Raw genomic sequence first — 26,773 nt, forward strand, 5'->3', positions numbered from 1 at the left:
TATTGAATCAAAGAAAAAAGACAGATTCTGAGAATATTAATAAGCTGATGCTTTGTATAAGAGTTTGCAGATTCTGTATGGCATAAACGTATGAAGATAACCCAACCTTGAACTTAAATGATTATGGTCTATTAAAAGAGACAGTAAATATGAAAAGCACTTTATATATCATGATGCACTACACAAAATAAAATTGTTCTTATTTGAGAATGGGAGAAGGAAAGACTGCATTCAGACAAGACAAACACAGACCTCTGTGATTTCTTCTAAATATAAATATCATAGAACTGGAATGCCTGAAGGGAACAGAAGGTCACTCTATCCAACCTTCTAGATTGAAGTTATAAACCAGCAGCAAGCATTTTGTACTGGCTTACACAGTATATACCCATGTTTCAAAATTTAGAAATTTTACACAATGAAGATTTACCAGCTCTTCTTTTTTTCTCCCGCTTTATTGAGATATAATTGACATACAGCACTGTCTAAGTTTAAGGTGTACAGCATAATGATTTGACTTACATATATTGTGAAGATTACCATAGTAAGTTTAGTGAAAATCCATCATCTCATATAGATACAAAAAGGAAAAAGAAAAATATGTTTCTTTTTCGTGTGATGAGATCTCTTAGGATCCACTCTCTTAACAACGTAGCTCCCCTTTAAATGCTGGAAGATAAGGACTCACTGGCAGCTGTTTCCCTTAGATAAGGCGTCCTGAGTTCTCAAGTATCCCTCTGCCTCCAAACTTCCTACCTTCCCTTAAGCCCCGTCCACCTTGCTCATTTCCATTACCTGCCTGGCCTCAGTAGGAAATGAGTTTGCAAACTGATCTGTACCATGCTACGCTAGACGGAGGGAGAAGGACAGGCAGGTGGGCGGGCCTGGGGCGGAAAGCAAGTAAACGTGAGTGAGCGAACAGTGAGAGACGTAAGTGCCCATATTCTGGGTCGGTCCCTGAACTCAGTTAAGGAACCGATCCACACACTGCGCACACTTTCCTCACTACACATGGAACGGGGTGGAGCAGACGTTTCCCAGGACAACGTCTTCTATTCATCAGCTCCCGTGAAACAACTGGGGCACCTGACAAAGAGTAAAAGGGAACTGAAAACAAATGAATGCATAACGTGTTAATGGCATTGCAGTAGTATAAAAAGTGTGATTTTTTTTTCAAATAATTATCATAATCAAGTTATATTAAAAGACAAATTCCTACAAAGGCAATAATTTTGGTGTGTGCAGAATTCCAATCTCAAATCTTAACTTTTGGTAAATAAATACTAACAATGTCTTTGTGGCTGCTCTCAAATGTACGCCCATCAGAAAATCTTCTTGAGGTTCGTTCATCAATAGAAACATGGACACATCTCACTGCAATGCGGCAGAAACGGCAGCTGTGAAGTAATAAATATGGCCTTATGTGGCCCCAAGGAACACTGCAGTGGTAGAGTGGATCCACCCTCCTGGTTGGCGACCATGGCTTTCAGCAGGGTTCACATCACAGAACAGAGGGCTCATGCACTGGGGGTACTTGGAGATCATCTGATGATTCGCTTTGCCTCACAGAGCGGGAAGAGTAAGAAGAAACTGGATTCAATTTGCTCTAGTGGGCTTTATTTATCCTTTCCATTTTTTTTGGGGGGGGGGGTGGTATTTTGTGTGCTTTAAAAATAATGTGAAGTCCCTAGGTAACTCCAAAGAGCTCAATGAAGCCTGAATGATCTGACACTGTTCAATACACACGAAGCTTTAAGACAGCTGAAGCTGCTACTGTGATTAAGCAGCAATTTAAACAAACAAACAAAGACTCCTAAAATACTCAATAGTTTTGAAGGAAGTCTTTCTCCCTCTCTGAATGGTGCACAGAGGAATTCCTCATTAATTATCTGTTCTCTGAGTGGATTTACTTCTGTACATCCTTTTGAGAATCACTAATACACTGGTTCACACTTGTGGGTCATTTCTGTTAGGAAATTTTTTAAAGGTATACGAAGGCAGGGAGTAGAAAAGGAAATAAGGCCAAGGCAGAAAGAAGGATGTGGAAGCGGTGAGAAAATGGAGGAAAGTAATGCCTTAAGACCTTGCAAAGTTCAGTCTATGGACTAAGGGGCACTTGGGAGCTGGTTGGAAACGCAGAAACTCAGGCGCTACCTACACCTACCCAAGTAAAATTTGTATTTTAATAAGATCCCTGGGCAATTCCTAAGCAGAAGGACGTTTGAGAAGCACTGCCTTAACAGTCCATTGCAGACTCTTTAATGTCAGAAAAAGATGAGATACGGTAAGAGAAATTCACAACATGTCTTTATCTGGGCAACCCCAGACAATCTACGAAACCTGTCTGACCTTCATTTCCTCATCTGTAAAATGGAGATGACAATAATAGTAATATGATAGGGTGGTTCTGAGAACTAGGTGAGTTGTTAAGTAAGAATAAGTAATGGATATTCATTAGATTTTTGGTTTTAAACCACATCAAGGTATTTTCTTAGTTCCTGGTTTAGTGGGTATATTATTTTAGAACATTATAATTTTAGCTGTTGAATTTTTTGAAACATTTTTTTCCCTAGGCAAACTAATAAACTAATCCTTAACACAAACTAGAAATTTAAAATATACTCTCAAAATATGATGTTACAGATATACATAAATACAGGCACACCTCACCTTATCACACTTCACTTTATCTCACTTTAGACACTGTCTTTTTTTTAACAAGTTGGTGGCCACCCTGCATTGAGCAAGTCTACTGATGCCATTTTTCCAACAGCATTTGCTCAATTCATGTCTCTGTATCACATTTTGGTAATTCTCACAATATTTGAAACTTTTTCATTATTATTGTATTTGTTATGGTGATCTGTGATCAGTGATCTTTGATGTTCCTACTGTAATTGTTTTGGAATTTTTTAGCAATAAAGTATTTTTTAATTAAGGTATGCAGAATTTTTTTTAGACACAATGCTTTTTCTGTACAATTAATAGACAACAGTACAGTATAAACATAACTTTTATATACACTGAAAAACCAAAAAAATTTGTGTGACTTGCTTTATTGTGATATTCACTTTATTGTGGTGGTCTGGAACCAAACTCAATATCCCTGAGGTACATCTGTAATGGGAGAAAACACACACGCTCACCAAATAAATTTAATAGGCACAAGCCTCTGAACAATTATCGTACTCTCATCTTTAACTGTAGATGTTATAAAAGGTTTTTGTCAGAAACAGACTCACAGACACAGAGGACAGACTAGTGGTTCCCATGTGGGAGTGGGGTGGGGGAGGGATGGATGGGGAGTTTGGGATTAGCAGATGCAAACAATTATATATAGAATGGATAAAAACAGGTCCTCCTGTATAGCACAGGGAACTATATCTAATATTCTGTAATAAACCATAATGGAAAAGAATATGAAAAAGAATATATATATATATATATATATATATATATAACTGAATCACTTTGCTGTACACCAGAAACACAACATTATACTTCAAAAAGATAATTTTTTTTTTTTAAAGGTTTTTGACAAAATGGAGCCCGCGTTTTGGCAGAGCTGGAACTCCTGGCTCAGGGTCTCTCCCCTCCACTGCCACGGAGCTGCCCTGGAGCCCCAGGGGAGGGCGGCCTCACTGAGGCTGCCGGCTCTGGAGGGGCCCCACCGGCCAAAGCCGCGACCGTCCTGGGGACCGCGGGCCAGTTCCCTGAAACCTGGACCTCGAAGGCCACCTTTATACACACAAAGAAAGGGTTTTTCCATTTGGAAGCCAACATGTCAGAGCAGACGCGCCACCCTGAGGGCACTCTCAGAAGGCCTACTGGCTCCCGGGCCCACCAGGAAAGAGCAGCTTCGGCCCAGGTTCGGCAGCGCCCGAGGAGGGCGGGGAGAGAACCATGTGAATGAGCTGCGGAGTCTGAGTGCAGCACAGTTTTCTGAACAAGCAGGATGCTGATCTAGACGTGGAAAAAGACCAGTCGAGCAGCCGTATTAGAAGACATGTGGTATATATGAAGTTTGTGATCCATAGGGAAATTTTGCCAGGTGGCTGACAGGGTCTTGGTGCTCCGGCCGGGTGTCAGGCCTCAGCCTCTGAGGTGGGAGAGCCAAATTCAGGACACTGGACCACCAGAGACCACCCGGCCCCACGTAATATCAATCGTCGAGCGCTCTCCCAGAGATCTCCATCTCAACACTAAGACCCAGCTCCACTCAACCGCCAGCAAATTCCAGTGCTGGACGCCCTATGATGCCAAACAACTAGCAAGACAGGAACACAACCCCACCCATTAGCAGAGAGGTTGCCTAAAATCATAATAAGGTCACAGACACCCCAAAACACACCACCGGATGCGGTCCTGCCCACCAGAAAGACAAGATCCAGCCCCACCCACAGGCACCAGTCCCCTCAACCAGGAAGACTACAAAAGCCACTGAACCAACCTCACCCACTGGGGGCAGACACCAAAACCAATGGAAACTATGAACCTGCAGCCTGTGGAAAGGAGACCCCAAACACAGTAAGTTAAACAAAATGAGAAGACAGAGAAATATGCAGCAGATGAAAGAGCAAGGTAAAAACCCACCAGACCAAACAAAGGAAGAGGAGATAGGCAGTCCACCTGAAAAAGAATTCAGAGTAATGATAGTAAAGAGGATCCAAAATCTTGGAAATAGAATGGAGAAAATATAAGAAACGTTTAACAAGGACCCAGAAGAACTAAAGAACAAACAAACAATGATGAACAACCCAGTAAATGAAATTAAAAATTCTCTAGAAGGAATCAATAGCAGAATAACTGAGGCAGAAGAACGGATAAGTGACCTGGAAGATAAAAGAGTGGAAATAACTACCGCAGAGCAGAATAAAGAAAAGAGAGTGAAAAGAATTAAGGACAGTCTCAGAGACCTCTGGGACAATATTAAACATACCAACATTCGAATTATAGGGGTCCCAGAAGAAGAAGAAGAAAAGAAAGGTTCTGAGAAAATATTTGAAGAGATTATAATTGAAAACTTCCGTAACATGGGAAAGGAAATAGTCAAGTTCAGGAGGCGCAGAGAAGTCCCATACAGGATAAATGCAAGGAGAAACATGCCAAGACACATATTAATCAAACTATCAAAAATTAAATACAAATAAAAGATATTAAAAGCAGCAAGGGAAAAGCAACAAATAATATACAAGGGAATCCCCATAAGGTTAACAGTTGATCTTTCAGGAGAAAATCTGCAAGCCAGAAGAGAGTGATAGGACATATTTAAAGTGATGAAAGGGAAGAACCTACAACCAAGATTACTCTACCCAGCAAGGATCTCATTCAGATTCGACAGAGAAATCAAAAGCTTTACAGACAAACAAAAGCTAAGAGACTTCAGCACCGTCAAACCAGGTCTACAACAAATGCTAAAGGAACTTCTCTAGGCAGGAAACACAAGAGAAGGAAAAGACCTATGAAAACAAGAGGGAGGAGATATGGGGATATATGTATATGTATAGCTGATTCACTGTTATAAAGCAGAAATTAACACACCATTGTAAAGCAATTATACTCCAATAAAGATGTTAAAAAAACCCCAAAATAATTAAGAAAATAGTAATAGGAACATACATATTGATAATTACCTTAAATGTAAATGGATTAAATGCTCCAACCAAAAGACAGAGACTGGCTGAATGGACACAAAAACAATAGCCATATATATATATGCTGTCTAGAAGAGACCCACTTCAGACCTAGGGACACATACAGACTGAAAGTGAGGGGATGGAAAAAGATATTCCATACAAATGGAAATCAAAAGAAAGCTGGAGTAGCAAGTCTCATATCAGACAAAATAGACTTTAAAATAAAGACTATTACAAGAGACAAAGAAGGACACTACATAATGATCAAGGGATCAATCCAAGAAGAAGATATAACAATTGTAAATATTTATGCACCCAACATAGGAGCACCTCAATACATAAGGCAAATACTAGCAGCCATAAAAGGGGAAATCGACAGTAGCACAATAATAGTAGGGGACTTTAACACCCCAGTTTCACCAATGGACAGATCAACCAAAATGAAAATAAATAAGGAAACAAAAGCTTTAAATGTTTCATTAAATAAGATGGGCTTAACTGATATTTACAGGACACTCCATCCCAAAACAAGAAAATACACTTTCTTCTAAAGTGCTCATGGAACATTCTCCAGGATAGATCATATCTTGGGTCACAAATCAAGCCTTGGTAAATTTAAGAAAATTGAAATAGTATCACGTATCTTTTCCAACCACAACACTATGAGACTAGATATCAATTACAGGAAAAAAACTGTAAAAAATACAAACACGTGCAGGCTAAACAACACACTACTAAATAACCAAGAGATCACTGAAGAAATCAAAGAGAAAATCAAAACATACTTAGAAAAAAAGACAATGGAGACACGACAACCCAAAACCTATGGGATGCAGCAAAAGTAGTTCTAAGAGGGAAGTTTATAGCAATACAATCCTACCTCAAGAGACAAGAAGCATCTCAAATAAACAATCTAACCTTACACCTAAAGCAATTAGAGAAAGAAGAACAAAAAACCCACAGTTAGCAGAAAGAAAGAAATCATAAAGATCAGATCAAAAAAAATGAAAAAGAAATGAAGGAAATGATAGCAAAGATCAATAAAACTAAAATCCGGTTCTTTGAGAAGATACACAAAATTGATAACCCATTAGCCAGACTCATCAAGAAAAAAAGGGAGAAGAAAATCAACAGAATTAGAAACGAAAAAGGAGAACAACTAACATTGCAGAAATACAAAGGATGATAAGAGATTACTACAAGCAACTATATGCCAATAAAATGGACAACCAGGAAGAAATGGACAAATTCTTAGAAAAGCACAACTTTCTGACAGTGAACCAGGAAGAAATAGAAAATATAAACAGACCAATCACAAGCACTGAAATTGAGACTGTGATTAAAAGTCTTCCAACAAACAAAAGCCCAGGACCAGATGGCTTCACAGGCGAATTCTATCAAACATTTAGAGAAGAGCTAACACCTAATCTTCTCAAACTCTTCCAAAATATAGAAGAGGGAGGAACACTCCAAAAATCATTCTACGAGGCCACCATCACCCTGATACCAAAACCAGACAAAGATGTCACAAAGAAAGAAAACTATAGGCCTATATCACTGATGAACATAGATGCAAATATCCTCAACAAAATATTAGCAAACAGAATCCAACATAGCACTTAAAAGGATCATACACCATGATCAAGTGGGGTTTATCCCAGGAATGCAAGGATTCTTCAATATACACAAATCAATCAATGTGATAAACCATATTAACCAACTGAAGGAGAAAAACCCTATGATCATCTCAGTAGATGCAGAAAAAACTTTCAGCAAATTTCAACACCCATTTATGATAAAAACTTTTTAGAAAGTAGGCATAGAGGGAGCCTACCTCAACATAATAAAGGTCATATATGACAAACCCAGAGCCAACGTTGTTCTCAGTGGTGAAAAACTGAAACCATTTCCTCTCAGATCAGGAAAAAGACAAGGTTGCCCACTCTCACCACTATGATTCAACATAGTTTTGGAAGTTTAGCCACAGGAATCAGAGAAGAAAAAGAAATAAAAGGAACCCAAATCAATAAATAAGAAGTAAAACTGTCACTGTCTGCAGATGACATGATACTATACATAGAGAATCCTAAAGATACTACCAGAAAACTACTAGAGCTAATCAATGAATTTGGTAGAGTAGCAGGATACAAAATTAATGCACAGAAATCTCTTGCATTCCTATACACTAATGATGAAAAATCTGAAAGGGAAATTAAGGAAACACTCTCATTTATCATTGCAACAAAAAGAATAAAATGTCTAGTAATAAACCTACCTAAGGAGACAAAAGACCTGTATGCAGAAAACCATAAGACACTGATGAAAGAAATTAAAGATGATACAAATAGATGGAAAGATATACCATGTTCTTGGATTGGAACAATCAACACTGTGAAAATGATTATACTACCCAAAGCAATCAACAGATTCAATGCAATCCCTATCAAAGTACCAATGGCTTTTTTCATAGAACTAGAACAAAACAACTTCACAATTTGTATGGAAACACAAAAGTCCCCAAATAGCCAAAGCAATCTTGAGAAAGAAAAACAGAGCTGGAGGAATCGGGCTCCCAGACTTCAGACTATACTACAAAGCTACAGTAATCAAGACGGTATGACACTGACACAAAAACAGAAATATAGATCAATAGAACAGGATAGAAAGTCCAGAGATAAACCCACACACCTATGGTCACCTTATCTTTGATAAAGGAGGCAAGAATATACAATGGAGAAAAGATAGCCTCTTCAATAAGTGCTGCTGGGAAAACAGAACAGCTACATGTAAAAGAATAAAATTAGAACATTCCCTAACACCATACACAAAAATAAACTCAAAATGGATTAAAGACCTAAATGTAAGGCCAGACACTATAAAACTCTCAGAGGAAAACATAGGCAGAACACTCTATGACATAAACCACAGCAAGATCCTTTTTGACCCACCTCCTAGAGAAATGGAAATAAAAATAAAAACAAATGGGACCCAGTGAAACTTAAAAGCTTTTCACAGCAAAGGAAACCATAAACAAAACGAAAAGACAACTCTCAGATTGGGAGAAAATATTTGCAAATGAAGCAGCTGACAAAGGATTAATCTCCAAAATATAAAAGCAGCTCATGTAGCTCAGTATCAAAAAAACAAACAACCCATCCAGAAATGGGCAGAAGACCTAAGTAGACATTTCTCTAAAGAAGACATACAGATGGCCAAGAGGCACATGAAAAGCTGCTCATCATCACTAAATATTAGAGAAATGCAAAGCAAAACTGCAGTGAGGTATCACCTCATACTCGTTAGAACAGGCATCATCAAAAACTCTACAAACAACAAATGCTGGAGAGGGTGTGGAGAAAAGGGAACCCTCCTGCACTGTTGGTGGGAATGTAAATTGATACAGCCACTATGGAAAACAGTATGGAGGTTCCTTGAAAAACTAAAAATAGAACTACCATTTGACCCAGCAATCCCACTACTGGGCATATACCCTGAGAAAACCATAATTCAAGAAGAGTCATGTACCACAATGTTCATTGCAGCAGTATTTACAATAACCAGGACATGGAAGCAATCTAAGTGTCCATCGACAGATGAATGGATAAAGAAGATGTGGCACATATATACAAATGGAATATTACTCAGCCATAAAAAGAAATGAAATTGAGTTATTTGTAGTGAGGTGGAGGGACCTAGAGTCTGTCATACAGAGTGAAGTAAGTCAGAAAAAGAAAAACAAATACTGTATGCTAATGCATATATATGGAATCTAAAAAAAAAAAAAAAAAAAGGTTCTGATGGACCTAGGGGCAGGACAGGAATAAAGATGCAGATGTAGAGAATGGACTTGAGGACATGGGGAGGGGGAAGGGTAAGCTGGGACAAAGTGAGAGAGTGGCATGGACATATATACACTACCAAATGTAGAATAGCTAGCTAGTGGGAAGCAGCTGCATAGCACAGGGAGATCAGCTCGGTGCTTTGTGACCACCTAGAGTGGTGGGAGGGGGACGCAAGAGGGAGAGGATATGGGGATATATGTTTATGTATAGCTGATTCACTTTGTTATACAGCAGAAAGTAACACAACATTGTAAAGCAATTATACTCCATAAAGATATTTTTAAAAAAAGGTTTTCGACACTATTTCAAATCCTTAGAAGACTTAACCTTGATATCTAGAAGCAAGAATGTGGCTAAACTTAAAAGGACGTCTGCCTGGGCAGGTGGCTGCTGGCTCCACTGGTACCTGCCTGGGTGCTGTGGTTTTACGTCGTTTACCCTTAGCACAGGTAGAAGAAGAGGGAAAGGGGGCTTCACGGGAGAGGCGGGAGCTGCAGTTAAAAGGTAGATGATATCTGTACCAATATAAAAAGTCAAAGGAGGACATGCTGATGAAGGCATAAACTGTCTAAAAATTAAACACAAGACTGAATTCTTGGTGGTACCCATTAATACACACACCATAATTCTGACTTTTCAATCTCTCTGCCAGGAATATTATGGGATGGTGTATGCCTCACCTAAGAGCACATGCATATGTGTGTGTGTGTGTGTGTGTGTGTGTGTGTGTGTGTGCGCGTGCGCGCACGCATGCGTGTGTGTTTGTGACAGCTGACAATGTATATGAAGAGAGATGATTTGCCGTTTAAACAGATGCCATAGTGGGCAATGCGTGTTCACATTACAGGGCTGGGACTGAGGGAGGGTTAGGGGCATACACGCCTGGCGTGGCCTCCTAGAGGGTTAGTCAGTCATGTCAGACCAAGTAACGAGCAAGTGACCCAAGAGCATTACTCTATCTTTATTTATTTGATTTTTTTAATTGAAGTACAGTTGATTTACAATGTTGTGTTAGTTTCAGGTGTACAGAAAAATGATTCAGTTATACATACAGTCATATGTTGTTTTTCAGATTCTTTTTCATTATGATTTATCACAGGGTATTGAATATAGTTCCCTGTGCTATACAGTAGGACCTTATTGTTTACCTATTTTACATATAATAGTTTGTATCTGCCAATCCTGGAGCATTACTTTAAAAGAGTTTAAATCCCCATGTCACTCTGAAGACCCCGCTCCCCGGGAACTACCTAGAAAAGACAGAGCGACTCCCCCCTGTGACTCTGGTGGACACGCTCTCAGGGAGGAGAACTGAAGCCAAGGGTGTCAGGTTTAACTGTCCACATTCACAGAACACTTGCCAGGAATAAAAGTTATGACTTTGTCTGTCTTCCTCTTTTTCTTTTTTAAGCGAAAAAAAAAAAAAAAGTTCACCTAAGTTTTTTGTTGTTGTTAAGGAGCCTTTGTTATTCTGTGTCTCTGGGATGAAAAGTAAGATCTTGTTCTGATTCTCCATTCCCCAATGTCTTCCTCTTTGGAAATTGAAGTTTAAAAAAAGCCTGTATTCAAGTGACCCAAGTTGGATTCTTCTGTATATCTGGCTGGAAATTCACTAAGAAAAACACTGCCTTCTAATTTTTTGAGATGTTCCCAGTGGGACGAGACTGAGAGACCCCACTGGAAGGGGCTTAAAGCAGTGCCTGTGGAGATCCCTCTCATCACGTGAGGCCTGGATCCAGGTCCGGGTACCTGACGGCCACTGTGCGACAGCTCACAGGGGAGCAGTGAGCTGAGAACTGACTGATGGGCTGTGACTGGAACAGCAGCTGCTCAATGGACCCTCTAGAGAGTGGCTGAGGGTTTCCCACGCAGCATCTCTGCCCACCCTGCTATCTGCTGCACCTGCCCTGTTGAAGCAGTGTCCCTGCCTGGACCACACCTCCTCCTTCTCGCAGACTCAGATGTCACAGACCAGCTCCAATGCCGTCCCGTGTGGATCGTGCCCTAACTTCCCCGGGCAGAATAAGCCACTCCCTCCACCTTGCTTTCTGCACAGCGCTGACCCCTCTATTGCATGGTAACTGGGAGCCCAGGCAAGCTGGTCTCCCCTGTAAGACTCTGAGCTCCTCCTACCCAGAACTAACTGTTCATGACTGAGCACGGAACATGACACACACTAAACCTGCAGAACAGTGACATTTCTTTTTAGAATAAGAAGCCCATGTTAGCCACAGCTGTGGCTTCCTTACCATTTAAAGACCCACAAGCGAGAGAGTTTAGAGAAAACGTGCAAAGTAAAAGGCACAGTAAGTCGAGGGCCCTGCTGGCCATGTTTGCCAGACCCAGCCATATGGCTTATCCTATGTTCTTTCCCTCAAACCGCGGGCCCAAAGCGATGCGTGGAGACATTCTATAAAGGTATCTGACGCAGGGACAGACCGGACTCCTGGCTCTATTTCCTAGGCCTCTGACTCTGGGCAAGTGAACTCCTCTCTCCCAGACTTTCTCTCCTCATCTGAGAATGGCAACCACATATGCAGGCGTCAAAAATCATAACCACTAAATCTACAAAGATCAACGGAAAGAGTTCCAATAGCAAGTAACTAAAACAGAAGAGAGAAGTGTTCATACATTTTGATCGAAATCATGTAAAAATGTATCTGTACCTGAACAATAACTGGACGGCAATATGCAAATAAAAACAATATTACTGAATGAACTGTGAGGGGGTTTCTCAAATACGCTTCATTATTATTGTATCAAAGAATATTGGGGTGAGGCCTTACAGGGTTGCCATGGATATCAGACATAGGAAAGATCTTCGTCAACTCTGGGAAATACGTAACTGTCATTCTGCTGTTGCTGTTATTCCTACTACTACTACCAGTGCACCTGAATGAAAGATTCTTTCTTAAAATGGTTTGGAGACACACACATTCCTAGACTTATAAAGCCTCTACACTCTCAGTCCTCAGACAGCACAGATTTAACACATATAAAGGTTTTAAAAAATAACATATACACTCTAGGAGTTTCCATACTTAATCAGTACAGTTAACCTCCTGGAGATGTAAACCCCTGCTCTCCTAAGAAGCAGAGCAGGTTCCTCTCCCTGGCCACCCTCAGAAGGAGGTGGGAAGAGACCACACTCTCTGAGGCCAGCAAGGCCCAGGAGAGAAGGAGAGGGTCCTGTTGGAGCTGATGGGCCAAGAGTACAGCTGGGAAAATGCATCTCCAGAAATTCCTCAGCTCTTCCTTCAGAACGGCCTAGAAAAGATGCTTAGTCACGGAAGCTTCATAAACATGGATATTAAAAGTAATCCTAGGACTCCGAGGAACGCCATTCAGTGAGACCCACAAACTGCTCCAGCCTTACCCTTTGTCGACACTGGCGTGGACGGCTGCAACAACCCCTTCCAGGACGCGGAGAGGGTCCGCCGGCCCCCCGAGGTCAGCACTGCCTCCGCTGCGAAGGGGGAGACAGAGAGAGGAACGGAATCAGAACAGGATGGCTCAAGCCTCAGAAACAAGTGGACATTTACACTCGGATGAATCCAGCTGGATCTCGGCACAGCATATACCGCCAGCTCATAGCCGTTCGTGGTATATGCAGCCCACAAGGGTACCAAGTCCTATACTGTGTGCTAAGGATGTGGAGATGAAACCTCTGCCCTTAAAGAGCTCACAGTCTAATACAGGCTTGTCTTCCTACCAAGAGAGTAGAGGAAAAGGGGAAAAAAAGAAGGAAAAAGACAGAGTAAGAAAATCTACTTGCATTCTGTCATCCAAAAATTCAAAGATATACTCAATGGGCATTAAAAATAAGAGCTATTTTAAGCATTAAGTATATAATAATCTAAATTCTCTAGTCGGCCTTTTTTTCAAAACACTAATATTTACATGGTACTTACTAGGTAGCAGGCACTGCTAAGTGCTTCACATACATCCTGACAGTTAATAATCTCAACAGCCCATGAGACAGGCCCTATTATGCCCATTCTACAAATGCATATGTCTGGAACTCTACTGAATTCTGAAAATGTAACAGAGGAAAGAGAAGTTTTAGATGAGTTTTTGAATAGTTTGTTATATGATTTAAACCAACTGCTGCTGTATGTTCATCCCTTTGTCATTTTATGCCTACTAAATTTCACTAACTTTCTAAAACGTAAATGTTATGGACATAGTCAATAGCAATTTGTTTTCCTTTGAAAAAGAGGTAGGTGAACTGAAGTTCCCCTTCCCGCCACTGCTGAAAGATTTAACTCATTTTTATTGAATGTCTCCTGTACACTAAGTCTAACATTTATTACATCAGAACAAAATCTTCAGTAGTAGAACTGGGCACAGGGAAAAAGAAAGGAGTATAATTTATGTCAGAATTTTATAAACGTAAAAATATATCATATTTTAATTATATGAAAATGTATAATTTTTGAAAAATAAACTAAATTATATTCAAAGCAGTAATTTTTCAAATTTTTATTTTTGTGAGCTTCATCTAAGCCTTGATTTAAGAAATAATAAAAGATAACTGAATCAAAAAGGTATAAAACATGGTAAACAATTATCTGTCATCATTTGAAAGAGGAAAGCGGCTCTTATAATCACAACCACCACCAAAACATAATAAGCTCGTAATAGAATAAAGCTTTATTCATTTCATATTTGCGATTTCTAAAAAGTGTTACACTATTTCATTTCTCTCCCTGTATATAAAATTACCAGATACCTCAGAGCATTAAGGTGAAAACCGGATGAAGCTGGGTAATTAAACTGATGAAGCCTCATTTGATTTCAGTTCAGCTGCTGAAAACTGACACGCATTTAATCAAAAAGTTCCTCAAGAGCAACACAGAATTACAAAGAATGCTTAAAAGAAGAATAATTTAAACACAACTAAATCTTTTAGGCTAATTGCATCATTCACAGAAAGCACTTGATGCCTCACTATTTTCTAAGCTCAACTTTCCCTTTTTCCTAATCCCCTTGGATGTATTCCTACAAAGATACCAGCCTATCGACAGAAAGCTAGAATTTCTCAATTGTCAGTTTTATGCCATTAATTGCAGGTAAATAATGTCCTAAGATACTTAACACATGTCCAACTTCTTCAGCATATGATTAACCTTGCCTTGTGTACTTCAAAAGAAACTTCTGGGAACTGGTTTCCCACTGCTACAAAGAAGGGGAATTAGAAGAGACAAGCTCCGAAAATCCACGCTGAAGTCACATGACAGTCTGACACTTAGCGACCTGCTTCACATGCCATTTTGGCCTTTCCCTTATTTCAAGAATTATCTGGGTGCGCGAGAGGGTCTACCCAGAAGTTAGCTAGCTTCTTGACATGTTACACACAGGACCAATGACAGAACACTGCCATGGTTCTCCATTCACAAGATATTTTAAGACATGAGACTGAGAAGTCTAATCATAATCTCTCACTTTTTATGAAGTACATCATACTTTATAAAATGCTCCTACATACATGATAGTATTTTACCTTTCTAACAACCGTGAAACAAGCACATTACTGGCAAAGTATCAGCTCAGGTTCTCCTCAATGACTGTTTTATAGCTTACCTCAACGCAGAGATGATTTTTGTTATTGCACCGTGTACTATATCCTTAGGTGAGATGTCAAGAGGGCCAACGGCCACCTCTAGCAGCTGTTGAATCATTCTTAGAGGCTGACCGTCTAAACACATGGCCACGGCTTGATCCTGAACTTTCCCTTTTTCTGACCGAGACAGATCGTAGAGGTAACTATATTTCTGCAGCGTTTCCTGCAAACATAGGGAATTCAACATGTAAATATCAACTAGGAATTACATGTCTACATGGACAGAGTGAAATATACTTAGAAGCTCTCAAACCAAATACGCTATGACCACAAACACCACATGGAGGAATACGCAGGGGTTGTTAAGAGCTTGGTCTCCAGGGCCACCCAGGCTTGAGTGCAATCCTCGCTTTAATTAGTAAGCCATTGTGATCTCAACTTTCCAGTATCTGTAAAACGAGGATGAGGACAATCACTTCTTATGAACAGAGGATGTCATAAACATTCAATAATATAAAAATCAGTCCTTGGGCTTCCCTGGTGGCACAGTGGCTGAGAGTCCGCCTGCCGATGCAGGGGACGTGGGTTCATGACCCGGTCTGGGAAGATCCCACACGCCGCGGAGCGGCTGGGCCCGTGAGACATGGCTGCTGAGCCTACGCGTCCGGAGCCTGTGCTCCGCAACGGGAGAGGCCACAGCAGTGAGAGGGCCATGTACCGCAAAAAAAAAAAAAAAAAAATCAGTCCTTTAGCACAATGTTAGGCACAAAGTAATGCTCATTAAGGGCAAATTTCTCTATTATTATTATTGTGCTATAACCACATGATAGTTATAATCTATTAAGCATCAACTATGTAAACCCAGGTATTGTACATATGTCATCTAATTTAATGTTTATCATTATCCCACAAGGAGTTTTTTAATTAGCTCCACTTTACCAAAAGGGAAATAGAAGACCAAAGATGTTAAGTAACGTGTCCAAAGTCACACAGCCAGCCATTAATGGATCTTAGGATTAGAATCCGAGATTCTACTTTGCCCACTGCACTCCCCCACTCCACGCTGCCTGCCCCTCTTTGATAATACCGTACAAACGAACATGACAACAAATAATTTAATAGGACATCAGCTACCATTGTTCAGCGTACCAAATATGGCCACTTGATGTTAATAACACTTTCCAACTTTCACAAGTAATTCTCAGTATAACTGCTTTGTCTTTCAAAACAACCATGTGGAAATCTAAACATTAACTGGAAATTTGATGATATTGAAGAATTACTATTACCTTTTTTACTGGTAATGCTGTAGTGGTTAAGTTTAAACGTATCTTTTAGAAATAGATATGGAAGGATTTGTGGATACAATGAAACGATGACTGGGTTTTCCTTTAAAATGGTCCACACGAGCGTAGTAAGGGTAGGTGGGGTAGGGGTGAAATAAGATTGGTCACATTTTGATAATTGTGGAAGCTGGGCGTTGGGCACATGAGATTTCATGTCACTGTTCTCCCCATTGTTTTCTAAACTTTCTATTAAAAAAAAAAAAAGACTGTGAGTTAGGCAGGGCAGTTACTAGTATCCCTACTGAGACAAGGGGAAACTGAGGCCCCTATGGCCTGTAATTGAAATCACTAACCTTCTTGAGTATATAAGATGGTCTTTCACGCAGTATATATAAAGAGGTTAAAATCAAGGCCTGAACTTAAAAGGGACAAATATATGAGGTTGAAGTTACTTCCAGCATTTGCTCTGAAAGGCGCCTTAACAAAATCGTATAATGTTCAATTTAGGAATCAGAAGAGGCTCCTATTAGACCATCCACGGTCTAACATCTGCAAGTGGCTATTTGGTCCCTTTAAATCCAGCTGAAGCAAGCGGCTGATTTTGTCAATAACCCCCTTGGCCCCATAGACACTACTCTAGCCACTGAAAGACGATACTTATTCCAAGGAGAGTAATGACAGTTCTCCAGATATGAATAGAGAATACTTGATTAGAAAAATGAATACATATTTTAAAAGTTTTATACTAGTGAGTATAAATCACTTTTACCTGAAGATCCAAATTTTACCCTAGTTCTTATAATTACTGATTATAGAACTGTAGGTATCAACAGGATAAAATCAAGATTGGTAAAGCCAATCTGCTCCCTGCAAAGGCTCCGATATTGCTCATACCATTATTTAATATTATTCACTAGACAGCCTAACAGGCGCTGTAAAGTACAGAATGAAATAAAAGTGCTATCAGACTTTTGAACTCTTCCCATTATCTTTTGCATGAGGGGCTTACATTTCTGTGTCTCATACATATTTTGAAGTCTCCCATTTGTTCATTATCTGGACTCCTCTCCACTGACTGATCTTTCTGGTCAGGAATAGTTTTTACAAACCAAGAATACAATTCAATAAACTTGTAAGGTTTAAGAAAAATAAAAGAGGAGGTTAGTGGCCACTTACAGGTTCATTCACCATAGCATTAAAGGGCAAATGGAATTTTTTTTATATACCTAAACGCTGTTTTCACCTAGATGAAGATCATTTACTTACTGATTTGTCAACTTTTAAGTTATGGAAAAGAATATTAAAATTCCCATGACTGTGACAATACAGAAGAAAAGCTCCAAAGGCTACAGAGGGTTTCCTCATATAGTCCCAACACCCTGGTCCCCAAACCTCATCATGGCAGGGGCTCCTGACTCTCATGGGGTGCTTTCTGAGACACCATCAGGGTCTCAACAAGAAACCAACTAGGAACAACTTTATTAGCCAAAAAAGTCATATCAATAATGAAGTTATACTGGGAAATGCAACATAAAAACAGGATGAGTACATATAATTTAAAAAAAAAAAACTGTTGAAGCAGGCATGGATGGCTATTTCTGAATTTTTCTGAAGTTTAGGGGGAAAAAAATATATCAATATTCAATTGGACAGCAAAACATCTACCAGCTAGAAGGAGAGCTTGAGAACCACAGTCTTCATCATTTCTCAGCTTTAGCAACCACTTTCTCACCCCAGGCACCCATCCTGGCCCCCCTTCTCCCACCCCTCTCAACTCCTCACGTCCTTCCTCCCCAAGTTATCAGTTGTGTTAAGTGGCCTAAAATCCTTTTTAAAGAAGCGAAAACTGAATTGACAATCAAGAGATAATGAAGAGGTTAAAGGATAAAGATTTAAGACCATTATCTGTAAGATTTGGAGGTGGGGGGAATAAATTAGGAGTTTAAGATTAACATATACACACTACTATGTATAAAACAGATCAATAACAAGGACCTACTATATAGCACAGGCAACTATATTCAGTGTCCTATAATAAGCTATAATGGAAAAGAATCTGAAAAAATGATACATACATACACACACACACACACACGTGTGAGTGTATATATATCTAAATAAAACTGAATCACTTTGCTGTACACCTGAAACTAACCCAACACTGTAAATTAACTATACCTCAATAAAAAAATGGTTATTGAAAAAAAAATCTGCAAGATTGAAAAAACCCTATCAAAACTACGAATATAGCTTTAAAGGATAAATGAAAGAATACACTGGTATTATCTGAGTCAGTGAGCACACAGAAGAAGTCTGCATTTCATTACCTGCTCACTATTCTTCAGAGAAACGATGAAGCTGTGGTTGAGGGTTTCCAGGTGAGCCAGTGACTTCTCCAGATGATTCAGGGCATCTGCGTAGGTCATCTTAGAATCATTAGCCTCTTGAATGTCTTCTGAATTTCTTTTCCTTGGCTTCTCAATAAAATGTTTGACTGTCTTAATAGCCTTTCCAGTCATTTCTTTACGTGCTTCCACAGATAGCTTTAACAAACAAACAAACAAGAAAGACAGGAATTGAACAGAAGTGAGACAAATCACCCTACATTATTACACATGGCACATGTAAAAGATATTAATGTGGTAGAGAGAACAAAAGTAAAATTTTAATATATACAACTTTAGTGAATAGGACTTTTGCTAGACTGGTTTTTCTCCCATGAAGAAAACAAAATAGGGAGGTACCACTTGCACTATTACATGAGCAAATACAGCTTTTTAAATGCTAATACCCCAAAGCAGGTGGTGTCTCGATGAAACTAAAAGTCAAATAGATTACTGGTTACAGTGAAAAAATGAGGAGTCAATTCTACAACCAGTTCTGATCGTTTATTATAAGGAAATAATTCAAAAGAAGCAAACAGTACAGGAATGAAGATTTTAACTGGAATAAGAACATAAAAGTAAAACTGCAAAAGCAAAATCTAATTGTCTGATCATATGAGATATGGTAACCAGCTTATGATAAATTACTAGATAAAACATTATGCAGCCGTTAAAATTAGAATTATAAAAACAGTATAGCCGTTTGGAAAATGGTTATCATAAAATGTTCAATTTTAGGAATCAGAAATCATAAAACTATTTATACCATGCTGAACTATACCTGTGCATGTGGCTGAACACACACACACACACACACACACACACACACACACACACACACACTCTCTCTCTACTGGTGACCATTTTGTTAAAGTGTTGGGATCATGAGCAATTCTGTTCTTCTCGATTTTCCAAATTTTCTATGATAATGTTGCATTCACTCATTTACTCACCAACTGCTTACTGAGTTCTGATGTGTGACGGCCGCTGCGATAGGTAGGCAAGGGTCATAGTTTTCTAGTATCTGATACGTTAAGCTCGCTTGGCCTCAAGAAAACTGAAGTTTAAACTTAACCCGCTTGGATGGAGGTACCACGTACCTCTGAGCCATTCTGGGGCCTTTTCAGGCCCTGCTGATCTGTGCTGCTCTGGACCCTGGAGCTCAGTCTCTTGTCAACTACTCCAGCAGACGTGTACTAGAGCCTTAAAAGGGCTTTGTGTTGATTTAACAACAACAACAACAATAACAGACAAAGAGTCCTAGGACAAACTGTTATCTTTCCTATTACTTCTTAAAATCAGTCACGGTCCGTCTCTGGGTATTCTGAGGCACAGGCGGCAATACACAGCACCAGCGACCACACCAATCAACACATGGCAAACCTCCCCCACCCTCCATTTCCCATCAGCTCCCTCCAAGTCATTCCACATAAGATTAATGTTTTATGAGAGATGGCATTTTCTTAATCCCATATACATATTGGTAAAAGGATCTTTAGGAAAGCACTGCTTTCACTGAATTGTAAGTATCTGCTTTGCAAACGCAGCTTCCAAACAAGTTCTGTGGCCCCCACTCCTTACCAGCACCCATGACGTGAAACAAAATCAGAAGCTACCACTGACTGCCAAGTATTAGTTCCATTACTATCTCTTCCCCTAAATAAACTGCGAACTCCTTTCTGCGACTGAGAAATACAAGATACTAGAACTTGTGTTTAGTTCAGCAGACCTCCCTACGCCCCATTATGTGGCTGGAAAGACCAAGCCCCAGGGAGGCTGGGTGGTATGTTTGGGTTCATTATGAGAGTGAGGAGAGTAAAAGTCGGAGTTCAGATCCCGTGGTTACCAAGACAGGGCTTCCCCTTCACTGCGCGTCACACAGATGCCACTTGGTCATGTCTGCCTCGTCACAGGCTCTGACAGAGCATGAACAAAGTCAAGGCTTCAAAGCCCTACTAGGCCCTATATGATTTGCCCTTCACCTCACCCCACCTCTCTAAGCCTGTATCCCGCCTCTCTCCCACTCTCAGCCCACTCCTAAGACACTCACCTCCCTGCAGGCCCGCAGAGCCTTTCCACTTGTTGGTCCCTCTGCCTGAAATGTTCTCCTCCCAGTGTATCCTCATGGCTCATTCCTGCGCTTCCCTCAGGACTGGGCACAAACATCGCCTTATCCGAGGCTTCCCTGACTACTGAGTAAGAGCTGCCACATCCTCCGTCCTCACTTGCCTCGTTCTCCTTACCCTGCGTTATTTTTTCTTCACAACTGGCATGCTGTGTTTCTATTTGCTTACGGTCTGACTGTCACTGCTATCTTCCCAGAACTCAGAACGGTGGCTCATACATAACACATTTGTTGAAGGTATAAAGGAATGAACGGATGAATGACAACATTTCCAAAAGACAGAATAGCACAAGCAGAGTTGCAGAAGCAGGAAGGCTTATGACCTATGTATAACCACTCGTGAGCACTTTAGACGGAGCAGGGGTGGGAAGGGCCAGATAGGAACACGCTAGGCTTGGCAGGGCACGCGCAGCCTCTGTTACATCTTCTCTTGGTTGGCTGGCTGGCTGGCTAGTTCTTACAGTCCTTTAAGAAGATATAAAAACCAGTCTTAAGGTATCTGAGAAAAAACTGTCATCCTTTCTCAAGCCTGCCTTTGTCTGTCCTTCCAGAATCAGCTCAGGGTTCACTCCTTTGAGATACCGTCCCTAACATCATCTCCTCCTGCTACGTGTTCCTTTTAAAGCTTACCTGTATCAAAGAAAGCATTACACTGTGTTAAAATCGGCTGGTTACCCGTACGTTTCCCTGACTAAACAATGTGATCCTTCAGGGTAGAAACTGTGCTTTTTAAATCTCTGTATCCCTAGCACCTAATACAATGTCTAGCACATTGCAGACAAACAGAAAATAGCTACTAAATTACTAAACAACTCTGCTCAACATACAGGGGAGAAGTGGCATGGACATATGGACACTACCAAACGTCAAATAGCTAGCTAGTGGGAAGCGGCGCATAGCACAGGGAGATCAGCTCGGTGCTTTGTGACCACCTAGAGGGGTGGGATAGGGAGGGTGGGAGGGAGACGCAAGAGGGAGGGGATATGGGGATATACGTATACATATAGCTGATTCACTTTGTTATAAAGCAGAAACTAACACAACATGGTAAAGCAATTACACTCCAATAAAGATGTTAAAAAAAATGCAATGAAGTAACATGTTCTCAACGTGTCCCTAGAAACCTGTAGTCCAGAATGCACCAGAAGGCTCCAATTTCTCAGGGGCCACAGTGTCCTGTTCTGGTAAGATGGCCCCACGAGACTAAAACTGCAACATTTTAAAGAACTTGACACGAAAACCTCAGGACCAGATGTGTGCTATCGGGACAATGCCAGTTGGTAGTGATCAGAGGAGACGCAGGAAGAGGCACAAGGACATTAAACTGTGATGAGTTTGGGTTTATTCACTGACATCCATCCAGTGAAGGCGCTGTACATCCGCCTCGGGCTGGGTGCTGGCGACACAGACAAAATCAGATCGGGTCCCTGCCCCTAAGTATGTTAAACTCTAGTTGGAAAGACAGATAAAAGGCATTATACGGAAGCAGGATCCTTATCCAAGTGCGGGAGGGTAAACACGACCTGCTGCAGAGAGCCTCCAAGGGGCACTGCGTCCCGACTGGAAGTGAGGGACTGGAAGGAAGGTCTGCTGAGGGAGGCTCTCTCTAAGGAGAGTCATCAGGAGTGAGTCGGCATGAAGACAAGAAAAGAAGAACTTCACGAGGTCCCCACGTTACAGGGGCAAGTGGGGACGCTGAGGGTAAATCAGCATGGCCGGGATGCAGCCTGCAAGTAAAGGCCCGTCAGAGCCTGAGGGAGGAAGAAGCGGTGGCCCAACACGAAGGGCCTGTGTGCCGGGCGACAGGACTGCTCTCTATCACCCTCATGCCTGGGAAGCCACGAAAGGAAGGAGCTGATGCAGAAGAGTGACACGATCAGTACGATCATTGTCATGAATGGCTTGATTCAAAATTCACCGAGACAACTTTCCTTGCGTGCAGGTACTTTAAGGCTGATAAACCTTGCACAGCAGATACTACTTTTTCTTTTAAAAATGAATATAGTGTGACTCTGAAGATAGGGCTGATATTTAGGAAATGACAGGTGACTTCAGAAAAGCCAGATGCTACCTACAGAGTCAGCTGGACAAATCAGGGTTTACCTACTGTTCACACTGCTAATAGCAACTTATAGGGGACAGATAGATACCTTTCTTTTGGGGTCCAATTTAAAACCTCACCCTACTTTTCCTTCATCTCTCCCTCCTCCTCTTCAAGCACCAACACTCCAACACTTACCATGTGCGAGGCCTGGTCTGGGCACAGGGGATACAAAGGGAAATCAAAAAAACAGTCTCTGCCTTTGAAGAACATACATCCTAATGGAAAAACCAAACACAAAAGTAAGTATTTATAAAATGTGACAGAAGTATAAACTAACTATGTGGGTGCAAGAAAAAGCATCTGCCTTAGGAAGGCAAGGAAGTCTTTATAAAGGAGGACTTGAAGGATGAGCAAGAATTCCTGTGGAAGAAGTGAGTGAGGCGAAGTTCAGTAGAGAGTGCAGCATGGGGACTGACAAAGGGCACGCTCTGTGATTGCGACTCTCAACCTTCTATGCACTCCAAAACACCTGAGGGATATAATATACTCCCACCAAAAACAGTGGCTCACCACCTCGAGGAGTCTCATGGGGGTGGAACGGTGGAGGCGAACCATCAGCTAACAGTATATTTGGGAAAACAGGAAGCACCACTTCTGAAAAAGATCAAAAAATGCCCTCATAGCATTTTTTGAGGAGGAATTTGATAGAGGAATTTGATCCCCTCATACCGCATCCTCAATCCCACTGCCAAGAAAAGTTAGACACTCTTCTTCCTTCAATCTCACTCCCGTGGAAAATCACAGCTCTAGGGGTAAGGGAGAGCCCTTGGTGTAAAGTGGAAAGTCTGTGTGTGTTCAGGCAGGAGACTGTCCTGCAGAGAAAGGACACAAAGGAGGGCTAGGGTCACCACAGGCGCCACGTTGGGAAACTTGCATTTTCCTTCAGGCCAGTGGCCTTCAAGCTGGGGTATGTGTGTCCCAGTCCCAAAGCCCTTCTGAAGGGCACAAAGGTTCAGATAACTTTAAGGGGATCAGTTCCTAACCTTTAACCTTGTCTAAATACTCCTTCCAAAGACTGGCCCTGAGAACGTGCTGGAGGTCAGAGTGTCAGGCCTATTCTCTTTTACCGCAGGCCTTCCTCTACTTACACAAGAAAGACATGCCCTGCATCCTTCTTGAATCAGACTCTGATACACTGTCCCGGAGTCTGAAAAGCTCCAGAACACCAAACGAAGGGACAATTCAAGTCCTGGTGTGTGACATGACTCCAACATCTGGATAACACATTTCTTTTTGCATGTCAGAAGGTTTTCGATTCTTTGCTTTCAAAAAACTTTATGAAGGCTCTAACTGAGTTGTCAGTTGATAAATCATTACAAATGATTTTTAACAATAGATTGCTACGCGATCTTTGGCTGATAACCTTGAGGGCATTCAAAGAATCGAGTGGCACTGCTATGACAAAACTCCTTGCCCATCCACTGTGAACAAAGTTTCAAAATATTCATGCCTATAAAAATGTAAAATGGAAAGAACTGATGTTGAATGCAATAGCAGTCTAGCAATAGTAAGAGTCAGCCATGGGCACATAAACTAATTAGAAACAAGGTTTAAAGCCCTACCCATCTCATTAAGAGGTTCATTTTAAATACAATTTTCTTGCAATTAATGCTTATTTATCAAAAGTTAACATATCTATGTTGTTCTAGTATATACTGCAATAATTGAAACAATAACTCAATACAGAGTAATTTTTAAAAAATAATCTTAGAGCCCTATTGAAACCTCACAACTCAGATTGGGACTTGAAGCCCCATGTTTGTAACCATCAAAATTCATACATTGAAATCCTAACCCCAGAGGTGATGGTATGCGTGGGTGGGGACTGTGGGAGGTACGTAAGTCACCAGGGTGGAGCCCTTATTAATGAAATTAGTGCCTTGTACAAGAGGCTCCAGAAAGATCCCTATCCCCTTCGGCCACGTGAGGACACAGTGAGAAGGTGCCTACAAAAAGGGCTCTCAGCAGAACTTGACCGCGCTGGTACCTTTATCTTGGACTTCCAGCCTCCAGAACTGAAATCAATAAATTTCTGTTGTTTATAAGCTACCCAGTCTACAGCATTTTGTTATAGAGCTAGAACAGACTAAGCCATCAAGTGTGTGAGAGGATAACCAGGTTATTTTAAATTCTCTTAGGTCCATGAGTAACAAGTTAAGTCCACTGCTTTGGAGCACTGTTTCCCTGAAGTGTGACTTTTAGACCACCTATATTGAATTCAACTGAGCGCTACTTTCAAAAAGCAAATTCCTGGCTTCCCTGGTGGCACAGTGGTTGAGAGTCCGCCTGCCGATGCAGGGGACACGGGTTCGTGCCCCGGTCCGGGAGGATCCCACATGCCGCAGAGCGGCTGGGCCCGTGAGCCATGGCCGCTGAGCCTGCGCGTCCGGAGCCTGTGCTCCGCAACGGGAGAGGCCACAACAGTGAGAGGCCCGCATACCGCAAAAAAAAAGCAAATTCCTGAGCCCTCCTTATACTCACTGACTCTCTGTGAGGCTGGGGAAGGCACTGGCATTGATGGAAAGAAACCTGTATTTTGTACAAGCTTCTCCTGGTTAATTCCAGGTGGCTGGTGGTGAATGCAGGATGTGGCTGGAGACAGCTCCCAGGACTGGAGGCTGAGGGACAATTAGGTTAGACCGTCACTGCAAGTGTCTAGACAGGCTGGGGGAGTGATGGAAAAAAAGGCAGTTTTTACATGGATGTACCTAGAGATTATTATACTAAGTGAAGTAAGTCAGACATAGAAAGACAAATATCATATGATATCACTTATATGTGCAGTCTAAACTATGATAGAAATGAACTTATTTACAAACAGAAACAGACTCACAGACTTTGAAAACAAACTTACGGTTACCACAGGGGAAAGGTCAGGGGGAGGGATAAATTAGGAGGTTGGGATTGACATATACACACTACTCTATATAAAATTGATAATCAACAAGGACCTACTGTATAGCACAGGGAACTCTACTCAATACTCTGTAATAACCTATGTGGGAAAAGAATCTGAAAAAGAATGGATACACGTACATGTATAACTGAATTACATTGCTGTACACCTGAAACTAACACAACACTGTAAATCAACTATACCCCAATATAAAAAAAAATTAAATTAAAAAAACAAAAAGAAGAAGGCAGTTTGGGATTTAAATGATAAATAAAGAAGAACCAAAAGACACATATGCTGTCCTGTGCTGGCTGCCCAAGTTACACACGTGCAGCCGGCGCCTGTCAGTTGACCGAGCAGCTCCCAAACATTTCTGCCCAAGACCAATAGTAAGAAACACACCGTATATCAAAACTCAGTATCACAATATATATGCACTGAAATGTATGCATATATTAAAAGCCAACTAAAGTTTCATGAAACAATATAACCCCGACTGTGGTGGGGTACAATCTGGTATCTGATATTAATCTACCGTCTAGTGTTCTTTCCCGTTTGTTTGGTTTTAATGCTGACCACAACACTCTAATTACAGGATCCACTAATGGACTGGAACTCATAGTTCGTAAAGCACCTGCAAATCTGCTCCAGTGATGAGAGGATGACTTGTAGGGGTCAGCAAAGTTCAAGCCTACCAACAAGGTATCAAATTATCTAAGTTAGATTTAATTGACTTCAATAAAAAAGAAATCCCTTTGTTTTACTGATAACATAATGTTAATCTCTCTCTCTGCTGACGCTGAATGTTACATATATGCTTTATTTCTGTCTACTTTCCTTCCTAGATTATGAGATCCGTCAGAGCAGTACCCGTATCTTAGTCATTTTTATACTCTCAGTACTTAGTCTAGCATTTAAAGTACTGTTTTAAAATTGC

The 26,773-nt window shown here is 40.9% G+C and overlaps 1 protein-coding gene across 2 annotated transcripts in view; it reads right to left on the bottom strand.

Moving 5' to 3' along the window:
* Window positions 1-26,773, bottom strand: part of NBAS (NBAS subunit of NRZ tethering complex) — a 339,942-nt gene that overhangs the window by 53,429 nt on the left and 259,740 nt on the right. For both annotated transcript variants that reach the window (XM_082852122.1, XM_082852121.1), the window contains 3 exons: window positions 18,655-18,870; window positions 15,062-15,264; window positions 12,855-12,944 (listed from right to left, as the gene is read on the bottom strand). In XM_082852122.1, coding sequence (XP_082708248.1) covers window positions 12,855-12,944; window positions 15,062-15,264; window positions 18,655-18,870 — 509 coding nt within the window. The remainder of the gene's footprint in view (window positions 1-12,854; window positions 12,945-15,061; window positions 15,265-18,654; window positions 18,871-26,773) is intronic.

The sequence above is a fragment of the Leucopleurus acutus genome, assembly GCF_964270905.1.
Source record: "Leucopleurus acutus genome assembly, chromosome: 12".
Taxonomy (NCBI): Eukaryota; Metazoa; Chordata; class Mammalia; order Artiodactyla; family Delphinidae; genus Leucopleurus; species Leucopleurus acutus.